Below are 14,090 nucleotides of genomic sequence, written 5' to 3'. Positions count from 1 at the left end.
ATCCTTAACCCCCGTTTGTTCCCTAATCCACTCTGCTCTCTTCTTGTCTCTTAAGGTTACACCTACCATTTCTCTTTCCATTGCTCGCTGCGTCGTCCTCAATTTAAGCTGAACCCTCTTTGTAAGTCTCCAGGTTTCTGCTCCGTAGCTAAGTACCGGCAAGATACAGCTGTTATATACCTTCCTCTTGAGGGACAGTGGCAATCTACTTGTCATAATTTGAGAGTGCCTCTACAACGGGGGTGTCAATCCTGCGAACCTCTCTGTTGCGACCCGCTGCCCGCACATCCCCAATTTTACCCAGAACTTTTTTATTTTTATAATGAGTATTTTTGTGAGCTACACAAGTATGACTAGTGTGAAGAAACCACAACTATATTTTAGAATAGCTGTCCTGATTTAAGTAATTTTCCGCCATTCGGTGTGGACATGTTGAAATCCTTGCGCCAAACCTGCAAAGCTAACCCTTAATTAGTTAAGATATAAGACATGCTTTGTCTCAACTTGTGCTGACAGTTTGTTCAAACTTTACCCCCATTCCCCCTTTTTTTCAGCTTTTACCTTCTTCTCTGTCCCAGTGATTGCGGGATGAAGCTGCATCACTGCAGCCCGCTGAACCAGTTGGGCTTGAGATCCCTGCTTTCCTGTCTCAAGGGAAAAACGTTAGCACAAGTGACTGGAGCCGCGAAATCGCAACGCGCGCCAAATTCGTGAGCGAGATGGTGAGCGATAGCGAGATGGTGAGACTGCCAAGCGCAATCCATTTTCTGACGCGGGGGTGGCTGGTGGATGGATGGGCGCGCAGGAAAAAGCCGTTTGTCAGAGTGCTTTCCGCCGGCCACCCCTACCTTGGAAAATGGAATGTGCTTGGCACCTTCGATATCGGCGTGCTTGGGAAAAATGGCGCCACGTCTCGACATCTTGCCGCTCCGTTCGCTACGGCAACCGTCCACTTTGTGACTGTCATTTTCCGTTGTGGGTGTGCATAGTGGTGGTGCCCAAGGTTCGTCAAGAGTGCCTCACTCAGCACTTCGCATCTACCCAATTTGCTTTGACTGTTCTGTGAGTATGGCTTGTATACCAGTCTGCTTGATTTAACCAAATACCGAAGGGTTAAACACGAATGCTGGTTGGAGCACTGCACTAAAGACATATCTACGCACATAAAGAGTACTCAAGCACAAGTGCCAATATCTACTTATTCTGCAACCGCAGTGCAACAGTTTGGCGCAATATTGTCGTAGCTAATCGCTAGGCAAAATGTGAATGTGCAAAGTAAGTGTGTCTTCTGTTTTAGAAGTGAGGCTGCTTGTTGTTTCAGTGGCATACTTGACAGAAAGATTTTCACGTCGCCAATACATTACGTAATGAGCATATATGACAGGCATAGTCCCTGCTACCTAGACCATCATTAGAGCTTGATGTTCGGCTAGTTGGTGACTCATAATGTTGAAAAAAACTTTGCACAGTTCCTCACACATTCGCACACACATCCACGAACATGTGTGGCGTGTGTTTTTGCTTAGATGCGCGTGTGTGTATGTGTGCGTATTTGAGTGAATGCAGGATTCTGTTTGGACCATGTCTGCCATTTACGCAAGCTTGTTACATCACATAAGGGCTGTGTAGGGGACGACTTTCGGTCCAGCTCAGGGAACAAAACTTGTACGCGGTTCCGAAACGTCCAAGATTCAGACTTGGTCAGTGCGCGCGTGTTTTTGTTCTATGCCCGACCTGGCGAACTTTTATCGAACGCTTCATTACGTTACACACTGGACAGATCGAGCCATGTTGAATGATGGAAGCTTCTCGTCATTGCAATGTGCAGCCGGCCCAATCTGTGCGTCAGCGCCGTACGACGTAACTGGGTTACAAACGGCCCGACAGCGTGAGCAGGCGAATATACAGTTATTTCGGTCGTATGTTATTTCCCGAAGATTAACGTTGCCGCCTCGATTTGTCGAGATACTCTTGCAAAATGCTCCCATGCCCGCACTAATGAGACGACCAGTAGAACGGGGTTCGTCTAATGCGCTGATAAGAAGGAATGTAACTTGATAAGGCAGACGCTTGGGCTAGTTAATGATCGATGTGATTGATGGGTGTGATTGATTGATGTGATTGATGATGAGTTGGTGATTGATGTCAGCGCTCTTTTGTGCTTGTCTCTTCTTCTGTAGTTACGTCGTAACTACTCGTACTCTTTTGCGCTGTGCATAATATGTTGATAAGAAGTTAGCACCTTGCAGACGACGAAAAGAGCGCGCTTTCTGGGCATGCTTTGCAACTCCGCTGCGCCGTATGGCGCTGACGCACAAAAAATGTCGCCACTCGCACCCGATTTGGCCGGCTGCATGCCTCGCTTTAGTCCTTGAAGCTATTTGCTTGAATGTGTTAATGCGAAATTGCGTACAAACACTTTGCTGTTCTGTGCAGAAGTTACGCGGAATGCTATCTAGAACAGCAATAGTTCGTTCTGACCTCCGAAATGTGTCACGTGCTGCTTAATGCAGAGCCTGTGAGCTGAACGTCAAGTTGCAGTCAGCGGCTCCGCGGTGGTGGTCTAGTGGCTAAGGTACTCGGCTGCTGACCCGTAGGTCGCGGGATCAAATCCCGGCTGCGGCGGCTGCATTTCTGAATGAAGGCGTAAATGTAGTACGCCCGTGTGCTCAGATTTGGGTGCACGTTAAAGAACCCAGGTGGTCGAAATTTCCGGAGCCCTCCACTACGGCGTCTCTAATAATCATATAGTGGCTTTGGGACGTTAAACATATCAACTTGCAGTCAGCGGTTTAGATGAGCAGTAATTGAGTGGTGAGCGCGCTCAACTTGCACATCCTCTCACTTGCGTGGGTTGAGTTGCCGGCAGAATGGAGAAAACATTTATCTCCACCATAGGAGGAGAGTTCTTTAATTCCTAGTGAGGGCGAAGCACGCGACTTTCTGTTTCACATTTCTCTCCACCCCACACACAAGAAATCTGTTACATAAAAGAATTACACCATCTCCCACAAAGAGAACCATGCGAAGCAGCGCATGGGTCGGCTTAAGGCTTCGTTCAACACTGGCACCTGTCCGATGTAATCGGGTTTCACTTCTCCCAAACTCTTGGAGCACCTGCGTTCATCGCGCTTCTCTCGTTCCCCGACACCATCACGTGGTTGCTGAGAGAGCGTGTGGATGCGGGGTTCGCAGAATTCCACCGCTGCTGGTGGTTGTTGAGTTAACGGAGACCTTGCCGTTACCGGCACCGGGGGCTCGGGGGGAAGACACCGATCGTGAATAGAACTAATGTAGAAAACTTTACAGAGGTTTATTTTACATCATTTACAAGCAAGCAACATTTCGTCACATGATGAACGACTAGACGAAGAGTTCGCCCTTCATCGCAGGCTCTCGCATGAGCCCACTGAGGCTGATTATCAGGTGTCCGCTCCCCTCCCCCTCGGCTTAGATGGGAGAAGGGCTTTAAACAACTCTGTACGTACAACCAAATGACACATGCCATTTTCGACGGTGCCGCCCACACTGGCCCAGGTCAACGTCTTTGATCGGGGCGTAGCCATCACATCGCACCTTCGGCACCAAGGTGTCTCTTCCCTGGAATGCGAATGCCGCTGGGCAACGTTACGCTTTTATTCTAGTAACAGTTCTTCGAGGAGGGAATTAAGGGAAGTCAGTGACCGCGAGTCGTTTCGTTGTGAACTTTGCGGCATCGCGGTCACATGATGCCTGCATTCCCAGCTGGGAAGACCAATACACGGGCCTTCAGCAGGCCAGCAACTCTTCGGCGACCCGTTTCAAGTACCGCGAACACCCCTTTCTCCATAGCTCATGCGCCGATCCTGACAAAAGCCACTTGCGTGCCTGCACGTTCCGACTACAGGGTACAACGCGTTGGTTCATCGCGCGTCTGCAGGATCTCGTTCCCCGACACCATGCACATATCACATCAATCACATCATTGCTGAGAGACTGAAATGGGATCTAGATGCCGCGTCGTCTTACCCTGTACCTTACACATGCCGGAACACGCTAGTGCATGAGCGTGTCCTGGCAGTGCTTAATTGGGTCAGCTTTTGCGCATGCGCAGTAAGGGTGGTCACGCCTCACACCGGGTTGAACTCCACCGTAAGCAGCTTCGCGTCAAAAATTACATTATCTCCTACTAAAGGGAACTAGTTGAGGATGCGAATCAGCGCTGGTTTTCACTTGTGTTTCCATTTGTATGTTTTATTTGTGGATGTGTTGTTTACCATTTATGTTAAAGTCCCATTTGTGTGTATTAACGTGTGTGAACACGCACCGCTGTTAGCAGAGTGCAACGACGCGAGCGAGCGCAGCATTTTATACGACGGCAAAGCTGTGGCGCAGAGATGAACTGGAGGAGAAACAAAGCGGAGTCAGCCCTCTGCCACCTCCTCGAGCGCATGCGAGGAGAGGGAGATGTTGGTGCATGCGCAGTGGCGGAGCGGATGCTCTCCGAGGAACGGACACAGCCCCGAGCAAATGCTGCTTCGCATCTAAAACTTTAATTTTCTTGTTTATACTTATTTTGCCCAAGAGCTCTGCAAGTGTCGCAAATTTCTTTGTCCAGTCGCCAAACTCACCATTTGTCGCTGGATTCGTATTTGAAAAAGCCTAAAAAGAAAAGGAGCGGACATAACGAGTACTGTTGAAGTAGCTGAGATTACCAAGAGTCCATTGGCGATGAATAAGAGTGTAAGCCAAGCTTTCAAAAATATCCCGGGACAGCACATGGGGGGGGGGGGGGGGCTCTGCCTCTATGAATCAGCCCAAGCCCCTCAGCGGCTCAGTCCCCCCCCCCCCTCTCCGCCTATAATCTACACACACTGACAATGACAAACCTGCACATGCTACATGTGCACTGATGATTGCATCGGTCATGACAGAGGGTTAAAATGATGCAATCGGCAGACACCAGGCAAACCCGATTTTCAGTGCTTACCTGCTGTGTCAGCAACATCGCCAAGGTTTGGTGAACCCGAGCAACGATCAGCATTTTGTATTGCAAGGAAGGCGATGCCGAGCGATTCATTTCGAACTGATAGGCAGCTGTTGGCCATTGTCATCGAAGGCCAACAACAGCAGAGCTCCGTTTAGCCATAAAACCGTTATAATTGAATGTCATATACCCGACAAGAAATATTGGCTGGCACTGGTACAGTTGATTTGTTAGCAGCCTTCAAACAGCTCGCGACACACGCTTTTTACACGTCGTGGCAAGGTCCAGGCATACAGCCTACAAAACATTCTAGCTCCCCTTTTATCTTGGAGGTCACTTTTGTCACTTTGTTTGTGGTGTCACTTTTGCAAGCAATGAGTTTTCTTTTTCAGTTTTGGTATGAAAGACCACTGTATTTACCACCTTTTCGCTACGTGATGGCCTTTCAGTAAAGGGAAATCTCTTAACGTAATGTCTGCTCAAATAGAACAGTTGCTTTTAACATCATTGGTTTCGTACCTAAATGCTTCAACCCACCTTAGTCTTTAAGTAAATAGAACTCCTGTTAAATAGAACATGTTTTCCTGGTCTACAGCACATTTATATTTTGATTTGGAACTCCTCTACACCTACATTCAGCTGAAATTAAGCCCAATATACAGTCCGGTTGCAGACAAACTAGACTGCATTTTTGCATTAGCCTTGCACAAGATACTGTATCTGTAAACATGGGGATGTATAGATGGCGCCATATGGCACGGCCAAGCGTGACAAGCACTGAATTATTATTGCAGAAAAATGATTGCATTCTACTTCTCAGTCGGTCAATACTTTCAGCACCAGCTTAAAGATAATGAGTGTCTTTTATAAACTTTTCGTCAAGAGCATGAGGTGAAAGCAGAAGTGTTTATAATTGTGGTAGTACAAAGCATCACAAGAAGTTGGTGCCATTGTCTAGCAACACGAATATTCTGTAAACCCCTTTGCATACACCGGCCAAGTTAAGGGGGCACGTGACAATGGGAATTGTAAGTTTGGTCAAAATGTTCAGTTTTTCAATTATTTTTTTCAGCAATCCTGAGATCATGTTCTACATCATAGTGTAATATTAGATTAAAATAAGTAGTAGAAGTTGAGAAACAAGCATCTTACAGGGAGGCTGTCGTCAAAGGCTATGTGAAATATGGACACAGCAAAAAGCAAATTTGCAGCTTTCCCTTGGCACAGTGCCACCATATTGGCATCATCATAAAGAGGACAGATTGAAGCTCAAGATAGCCACAAAGATGCATTTCTCCAATGAAAAATAAAGCCAGCTTCCTTCGAGTTTCGTTTTATCAGCCTCTAGCTCCAATGTCGTTGAGCTCCATTTTCTCAGGTTTCATTTTTTTAGCAGCTGTTGTGGGTCATCCCTGTGTCATTTCACAGCAAATTAAGCTATAGCCATTCCGTTTCCTGCACTTAGATTCTGACACAATGGTGAGTGCGATAAAGCTGTCCATATTTGTGTGCACATCATACAGACTTTTTTAATTGGCTTTTTTTAGAAGTTAAGACCATATGTCCAGAACATTTGAGAAAAAAAATTTTGTGTGCTTACTCAAATATTAAAAATTTACCAATAACATTACGGCAAAAAATGGACTCTTGTAAATATCCTTATGCAAACATTTTGATGAACTTGTGTCTAATTATCCTATCAATTCTGGGATGACAATGAGAGTATATTAAGTACTGTGACTCAAAAGTTATATTATATAGCTCAAAACCGATTGCAATTATAATATCAGCACAACAAATGACATCTGCATGCCGACTTTCATCCCTTTAGCTTCATAAATAAAGACCATTTTCATTGCCCCGTCCCCCCTTAAGAACTTCTAGTACAGTCAAAAACCCCCTTTACTACAAGAGACACTGATGTAAGAGGCAAATGGGTATAATAGACACCAGTGAGCCTGCATCAAAATAGGTGTAGATAAGAAAATGCGTATGTGGTACCCTGCCTCTAAGAAACACCTCATACGAAAAACAAGAATTGCTCTCTTATAAAGGGGTTCAACTGTACAGAAAAACTTCGCACATTGTACAAAGGACCACCAGAAAGAGCAAAAAGGACAAGTGTTCACCGTGAAATAATACGTTTTATTATAAATATACTCAGCAACTAAAGTAAAACCATCAACCTAAGGGTGACTTCCGAACAGCAACACACAGACGGAGCAATGTTGCAGGTACGCAAGAGAGAAGCAGGATGAGGCTACAAGTACGTCATGCGTTTGGTGCAGTCCCACACAAAAAGCACACATCTGAGATGCAAAATGTGAAAAAAAATCTCTGCGGTACGTCGATGTATTTAACCTCCGAGGGAAAGTAAAAATTAATGGGGGACGAGCAAAAGGGACAGATGCTCTTCAAGCAGCCTCAAAATAAAGGCACTCGCCACGAGCCTAGCTACAGGAAGTACTGATAAATAAAGTACATTTGGAGTGACAATAATACATAAAACAAAGTGGCGGTTAACTTTAGTACTAGTACACTTTATTTCTCTCTCTCTCTTTGCTACAAAGCTTGGAGCTATCACAAGAAACCAGGTGTGAGTATTTTCCGAGCAGGGTGCTCTTAATTGTAGTAACTACAATGTGAAGAAGGAAATATGAGATGAAAAAATATGAGACGCTCAGAAAACGCACAAGAAAAAGTAGTGCACAAATGCGAGGATGTGTAGGTCACAACACGCTTTTGCAGTGTGGTTGGTGCCGAGAAGCCGTGTTGTGCTGCACTACAGAACGATCCTCCATTATGTGATAATTATGCAAACACACACGGCTCCGTTTCACGATCTAGGCTCATGAAGAAAAAAAAAGAAAACGTTATTGTATGCATGTTGTACGAAGGAAGTATCGTAGACATCTGAGGCTATGGGCCTGACTTGCTGGTGCACGATAGCTACGGGTGAAAGTTAAGGGCTATTCTGTCCCATACCTGTGTCAGCTTAGCAACACGTCGAGGCATAAGGCAGTTATTATGCTTGCCACAAATCTTTTTAAAACACATCGCTTCGTGCCTTGCAGTCATGCAAAGGCACACACACACACACACTTGCACGCACACAATGTAAACAACACGCCAAGAAGAGTCTTCCCCGCAACAAACAGTTCGAGAGATACAGTGCATCTTGAGTCGCGTTGGTTATTACATGAGACAACCGTCTTCGGGACCTCTTCAAGGTGCAGGAAAAAAAAAGATAAGATGCAATGAAAGTCATTTAAAACAAGTACCGCCAGTGACAGCTGCCGACAACATCGGTGCAACGTGCTGGAAAAATAGCTGCTATGTTCCTCAAAAGCGTGCTCTCGACAGACACTTTGGTCTGAGTACTCAAAGCTCCGACCAGTCTCTTCATTTCTTCACATGAAATCACAGTTGAAAATACGTTCTGGTGGCGGTGCAAAAAAGAAAGAAAAAGAACATTAGTGAAACGTAAAAGGATGTTGGAAGGAGCAACGCAGGCAGTCAGACAAGAGAAAATGTATGTTCTACACTGCGTGTGACATCGCCCGCTGCTGCCTGTGATGCGTACGACAAGGCTTCACAAAATGCTGGCCGAAATGGCTCGTTGTCTACCGACGACTACTGCCATATACACAAACGCTTTTCAGCTCACACGTATTCTACCACACAGCCGAACCGAGCACAGCACCACCCCTGGACTGAAGATGCTTCTTCAGTAATTGCCATCAAACCTCGATGAAATGCACGGACTGCTTCTGTCAAGGGAGGATGCTACGATCAACCTTCTCATGTCGAGGCTCAGTGACGAGAGCAAAACATCCCGGGATATGGTGGTTAATTTCCAAGACTGTAAAGCTACTCGGAAAAATTGCTACTTTTCTTGGCCAGCAGCGGTAACCCCTTTTTTTTTGTAAAACTTGATAAGGGTCCTAAAGTCTGCCTGTAGACATGATGTGTACGCCACACACTCGAAGAGAAAAATGTCCTTCAACAAAACGGCAGACAATTGCGAGTAAACACTATTTGCGGGGACATTTTGTGCTGTTCCACACTATCGCTTAACACTATAATTCATTGGTAGCAAATATCGCTATGTATATATATATATATATATATATATATAGTGCTAACTACATTTGCATTGGAAGGGCCTTCCAAAAAACATGCTCCCACAACCGAATGATAAACAGTGCAATGTGGTAACGTTAACGTTACAAAACTGCACCCTAAGGTCATATGTCAAACTAGGAACGCAAAGTGAACACAGGCAGCAAAAGAAAAAAAATACAACTAAAGAGGCAGTTGCAGTAGCTAGGCAGCTACCCTTGCTCACAGGAACATGCACGATTACACACACACACACAGATGCACGGACATGCACAACCACGCACAAGTGCGTCAGCGCCACGAAAGTGCTGCTACAAAAATGCACCACGCTTTAAAACAGAAGAAAAAGTGAGAAAAAAATATTTTAAAACTCTTCCAAAAGAGAGAGAGTGGTTGAGATGCAGGGCCCCAAATTATGCACAGCACGGCCGCGAAGACTTCCATTGTTCTTAGCAGCAGCAGGATGACCGGGGTTGGCATATGCCGGATGTTGTTGGAGGGTTCTGTAAGACCCAAGCCAGACGACACTAGCAATGTGTCGGCCCCGCTCAGGAGGGCTACTTTTCGGCCATCAGGCTAGGTCTGTGATGCGGGCAGAGTCAGAGTTCTTGTCTGTGCCACCATCGCTGTGGCTGGTTCCCTCGTAGTCGTCGTAGGCGTTCCAGGGTCCTTTGCTGTCCTGGATCGGGAGGATGCTCAGGGAGGAGCGGGAGGAGGTGCTGCTTGGAGAGCGCGTCGACGAGCACAAAGCCAGTCGCTGCAGGGCCTCTTCTTCCTCTGTTCCTTTTGGCTCTGTGAAAGGATGAAATGAAAAAAGAAAACAGTACCCTTTAGAGAGCAATTGTGAGTGGCTTCTCTATCTATTCTAGTGCCCTCAATCGTGATACATGCTTTTTATGATCCATTTTACCACATCTTCACAACTGTAAGTTAATCCGTTCTATTTGGATTTAAAATCCAAAATTAGTGAGTAGACTTCCATTCAATGCGAGAACCAGTACTACCAAACTTAATGTTGTAGTGCAAAGCTCGTAAGATCAAAGGAAAGAGATGAAAGTGAAGAGAGACAGCAGGCACTGCAAGGCAGCTGTCAACACTTGGAAGAAACTTTCCTCTTAAACTTTTGCAGAGCCGCTGTTCACTTTCAGGAGTGCCATGGCTACCTGGAAGGGCTGCTCTTCTATCAATGATTGATCGCTCTTATGAGAGTGTTGATCGTTGATAGAAAAGCAGCAACAGCAGCTCTCATAACGACGAACAGCAGTGATTTGTTTGTGGGTGAATTCATAGCCATCAGGGCCAAGAGGCCAGGACATAGAAGTTTGACAAAGAGGGCTTACTTGATAATGAATGAGCAGTCTAGTTAGTCTATGAAGAGCGTAACTATACTTTCACAATAAAATGCACTTACACATTTTTTTTTCTTCAGATTTTGGCGTCAAACTACATTGAAGTCAACTTACAATCGCGTAAATATGCCATACTGCAAGTAATAGAAACTTCTTGGTCGTAATCTTCAAGTGAAGCATTCTCTGGGGAGTAAACCTTGATCAGAAAGACACTTTTTAGATAGAAAGACACTTTTTGAGTCAGAACAAAGAAAAGGTTTTTCAGAGCTAAAGTTTGGAAGCAACTTCTTGAGTGATGTAGGCTATGCCACACAGACTATCATACACAACTGTTAATAAATATGAGTGCCTGTATATGGAGTGGATGAGAGCCGGAAGTGACCCCTGCCGGACGACTAAAGCGTGCCTAGCCAGCGATGCTGTGCTCGTGGATCACCAAGGCTTGTAGCTGCATTCCTGATGAGTTTGTTTGCTGTTCCTTCAAAAAGTGCTCCATCTCAAACGTCCTCAATGGCACTGACGACGAGGCACTGTGGGAGGGCATATCTGACAAGGGAGCTTTGGATTAGAGCTCGTTAGAGAGTAATCAAGCGTAAAATAAATGTAGTTTTCTGTTTTTCTCGGTCTATAGACTTTTTTAATGGAGAGAAGAATCTTTCTTTCTGGGCTGTTGCACAGGAGTACAAAAGGTGACGCCACAGCTTCGGCCCTGCGTTTTTGGGGGGTCACGCATGTTAATAACAGCCTAAAGGGCTTTATGGCGATGCCCAGGGAGCCTTCATTAAAAAACTGTATATTTGGGTAAAAATGTTTTTTTTTTCTCTTATTTGCTATGCCCGAAATGCACCTCTGACTATATTTGGGTCCAACTTACACATGGGTTTTACTGGCAACTTTTATTTACAAAATTGAACAATTGTCAGCGGCTTCCTTCTCATCCCCAACACCGTCGTGACGCGATTCTCGTACAAGCACAGTGACACCAAGATAAAAAGCGTGTTGAAACAATGGCTTTCATGAACGCAACAGGCAGAGGCACAGGAACGCAACACGAACGCTAACACTAGCAGCTATTTAGCGTCAACAAGGTATCCGATAACGCCAAGATACAGTCGACTCTCGTTAATATGAAGTTCACGGGGACCGCGAAAAACTTCGAATTAGGCAGAATTCCAATTAACCACAATGAACGAAAAATACATTTATTTCAAAGCAGTTTATGAGAAAAAATCTGTGATTGCCGTTTGCTTCTGTTTGCTGAATCTTGCAGCAGAAAGCAAGTCCTTCTTGCAGGCTGTATATGTGCCCGAGTGCTTCCTCGGCGTTGCTCTCAGCAGTGAAAAACCGCTGCGCGAGGGCAAGGCCTGCGGCTACATCAGCAGCCCGCGGTAGTGGCTCACTTGCGGCGTCGCCGTCGTCAACCTCAGTTTCGTGACTAGGCTCGCTGGGCCGAACCATCTCCACATTCTCAGCGTCCGACAGTGCACCGCACGTTTCTACCGAACTGTCAGTGGCAATGTACTGCTCGAAAGGGACATCGCCGAGAGCTGGCAGGAGACCATCACGTCAAGCTCACTTGTCAAGTCAAGCGTCTAATAAGGCCCGCGAGTTGCCAAAGTAAATGCACGTGGACCTTCGTCGCACGTGGAAACGCTGAGTCCGCACACGACCGTAACGAGATCAACAATGAGGCCCGGAACTGGAACCACCAGAGCAGCCGCTTCGTGATCTGGTGCCGCTGCATGCAACTGCAATGCCATCAGCTGACGCTTTGAGCTGCGGCGCTGTGGTCAACTGCGATGCCCTTGGGTGCCGGTCGGACACGCATTGTTGTTTAGCACTTCGAAAATAGGAAAGTTAACAAACATTACGATTTCCTCCGGGAATTCGATAGAAAATAAATTCAAATTAACCGAAATTTCAGACCTCTAGCTTCCAATTGCCAAGAATTTCTTCCTGCTGAATTGCATGCAAAACTGATGGGACCCCCACTCCACTTCCAATTAACCAATAATTTCAATTAAGCAACTTCGAATTATCGAGAGTCGACTGTACAGGCGTGGTATTCAGGAACAGCAGCTTATGCCTTATTTTATGCTATTCTTGTGATCTACTAGTCGTGGCTGGCTGATCCTCTTGACAACGCAGTCGAACCTTCACTCTGACCAATGACTGCACTAGCGAAGCGTGAAAGGAACGAAAAGCACTGGCATCGGAAAAGTCGTCTTTCTGCTACGATGGCACCCAGCTGGAACATGGACAACTGAACGATTCAGCCAACAGAGCTTCAGCTTCAGATTCTCTGTGACTAAGAAGCATGCTAGTGGCAAAGTCAGGCCAGTCTCATTGTTGTAGCTATCAAGCAATGGCTGGCCCCATGCAAGAGCAGCGATATCTGGTGGTGCCAACACGTGATTTCGACTTTAGAGACATTCTTTTTTATGTTCTAGAAATGCACCAAAATGTTTGATAATGTTTACTGCACGACATTAAATAGTTGAGCTTGGAATTGTATTGTCAAATTTTATTGAAGCGGAATGGCAAAAGAAAACGGGCTTGTTTTGCCGAGTAAATTTATGCATCGACTCCCAAGGTTTGCTGACAAAGAAATGAGAATTATTCAATGAACTGGAAATTTCACTGAAGCAACGTTCAACTGTAAGTGGCAACAGCATAATTTTGGAGAAACCAATCGAAAAAAAAAAAACCTACCATTTGCCACAGCCACTGCACATGAATGAAACCATGGAGATTAAAAAGCTGCAAAGGTAGACTGTTAATGCAACGATAGATTAAAGTAAATTGAAGTTGTAACAATCCACGAAGCCTTCAGCATTCCTCTCGTTCACTGATGACTACAGTGAAGTGGACTTTGGCACTCAGTTTTCTATTGGCCTCAAGCCAAGCTTTGACGCAGGTGTTAGCAGCAGCCAGTTGCACCATCCCCTATTGATTACTTGGCGTGCATTACAAAAACATAAGCCAGTCCTTTTGACAGCAATAAATGTTCGGTGAGTGTATCATGGTTTGAAAACTGATTTTACTTGGTCTTTGATGATAAATTTCAGGTGATACGAATATTTTCTCCGCCTTTTGAAATTCGTATCACCTAGATTCTACTGTATACCATAATGCAAGAATACTGTCTGGGCACACTTCATACATTCAGGAGTGTTGCAAGGTACAATTAAACCTCGATATTAATGTTAGCATGCTACTTTTCATGTATTGAAACTTCGTTGTATCAAAAGTCTACCCTTCATTCAAAATGTAATCAAATGAGACTCAATTTTACATGAAAAGTGCCGCAAATCGTTTGGAATAACAGGGCAGTACAAAGCAAAACCTCATTTTAAAAACGTAAAAACAAAACAATGTTGAACCTGAGATCCGGGGACCGTGACTTGGTGCTGCACTGGCGAAGTCCTCTTCGCAACGACCAAATGTCACTTGTAAAGCTGAAAAAGATGCAGGTCGAGACACTGTGGAAGTGAAGCTATCAAGTGACTTAGTGAAGCTATCATGCCCACTCCAGTGATGAAATTGACTTTTCACTTTTTGGACTAGATTTCAGAGCAGAAAAATGCTAGCTTAGCGCAGCTACTGGTGTTCTAGGTGCAGATGGCAAAATACGCCACGTAACTCCTGGAGTT

The 14,090-nt window shown here is 45.3% G+C and overlaps 1 protein-coding gene and 1 long non-coding RNA gene across 7 annotated transcripts in view; one reads left to right on the top strand and one right to left on the bottom strand.

Annotated features, from left to right (window-relative positions):
* Positions 1 to 920: 920 nt before the first annotated feature.
* The window catches only part of LOC142817771 (uncharacterized), a 225,988-nt gene continuing 212,818 nt past the window's right edge, over positions 921 to 14,090 (top strand). The window contains exon 1 of the long non-coding RNA XR_012895345.1: positions 921 to 1,062. This is a non-coding gene — a long non-coding RNA (uncharacterized LOC142817771). The remainder of the gene's footprint in view (positions 1,063 to 14,090) is intronic.
* Positions 7,091 to 14,090, bottom strand: part of LOC119173877 (uncharacterized) — a 229,219-nt gene continuing 222,219 nt past the window's right edge. For 5 of the 6 annotated variants that reach the window (XM_075895392.1, XM_075895395.1, XM_075895391.1 and 2 more), the window contains exons 8-9: positions 13,821 to 13,895; positions 7,091 to 9,880 (exon numbers count right to left, since the gene is read on the bottom strand). In XM_075895392.1, the coding sequence (XP_075751507.1) occupies positions 9,660 to 9,880; positions 13,821 to 13,895 (296 nt within the window). In that variant the 3' untranslated portion in view covers positions 7,091 to 9,659. The remainder of the gene's footprint in view (positions 9,881 to 13,820; positions 13,896 to 14,090) is intronic. The other variant, XM_075895396.1, reaches the window with a different exon arrangement.

Source organism: Rhipicephalus microplus, chromosome 5 (genome assembly GCF_043290135.1).
Source record: "Rhipicephalus microplus isolate Deutch F79 chromosome 5, USDA_Rmic, whole genome shotgun sequence".
Taxonomy (NCBI): domain Eukaryota; kingdom Metazoa; phylum Arthropoda; class Arachnida; order Ixodida; family Ixodidae; genus Rhipicephalus; species Rhipicephalus microplus.
Note: the sequence above shows the minus strand (reverse complement) of the source record. Positions and strands in the feature narration are given on the sequence as shown.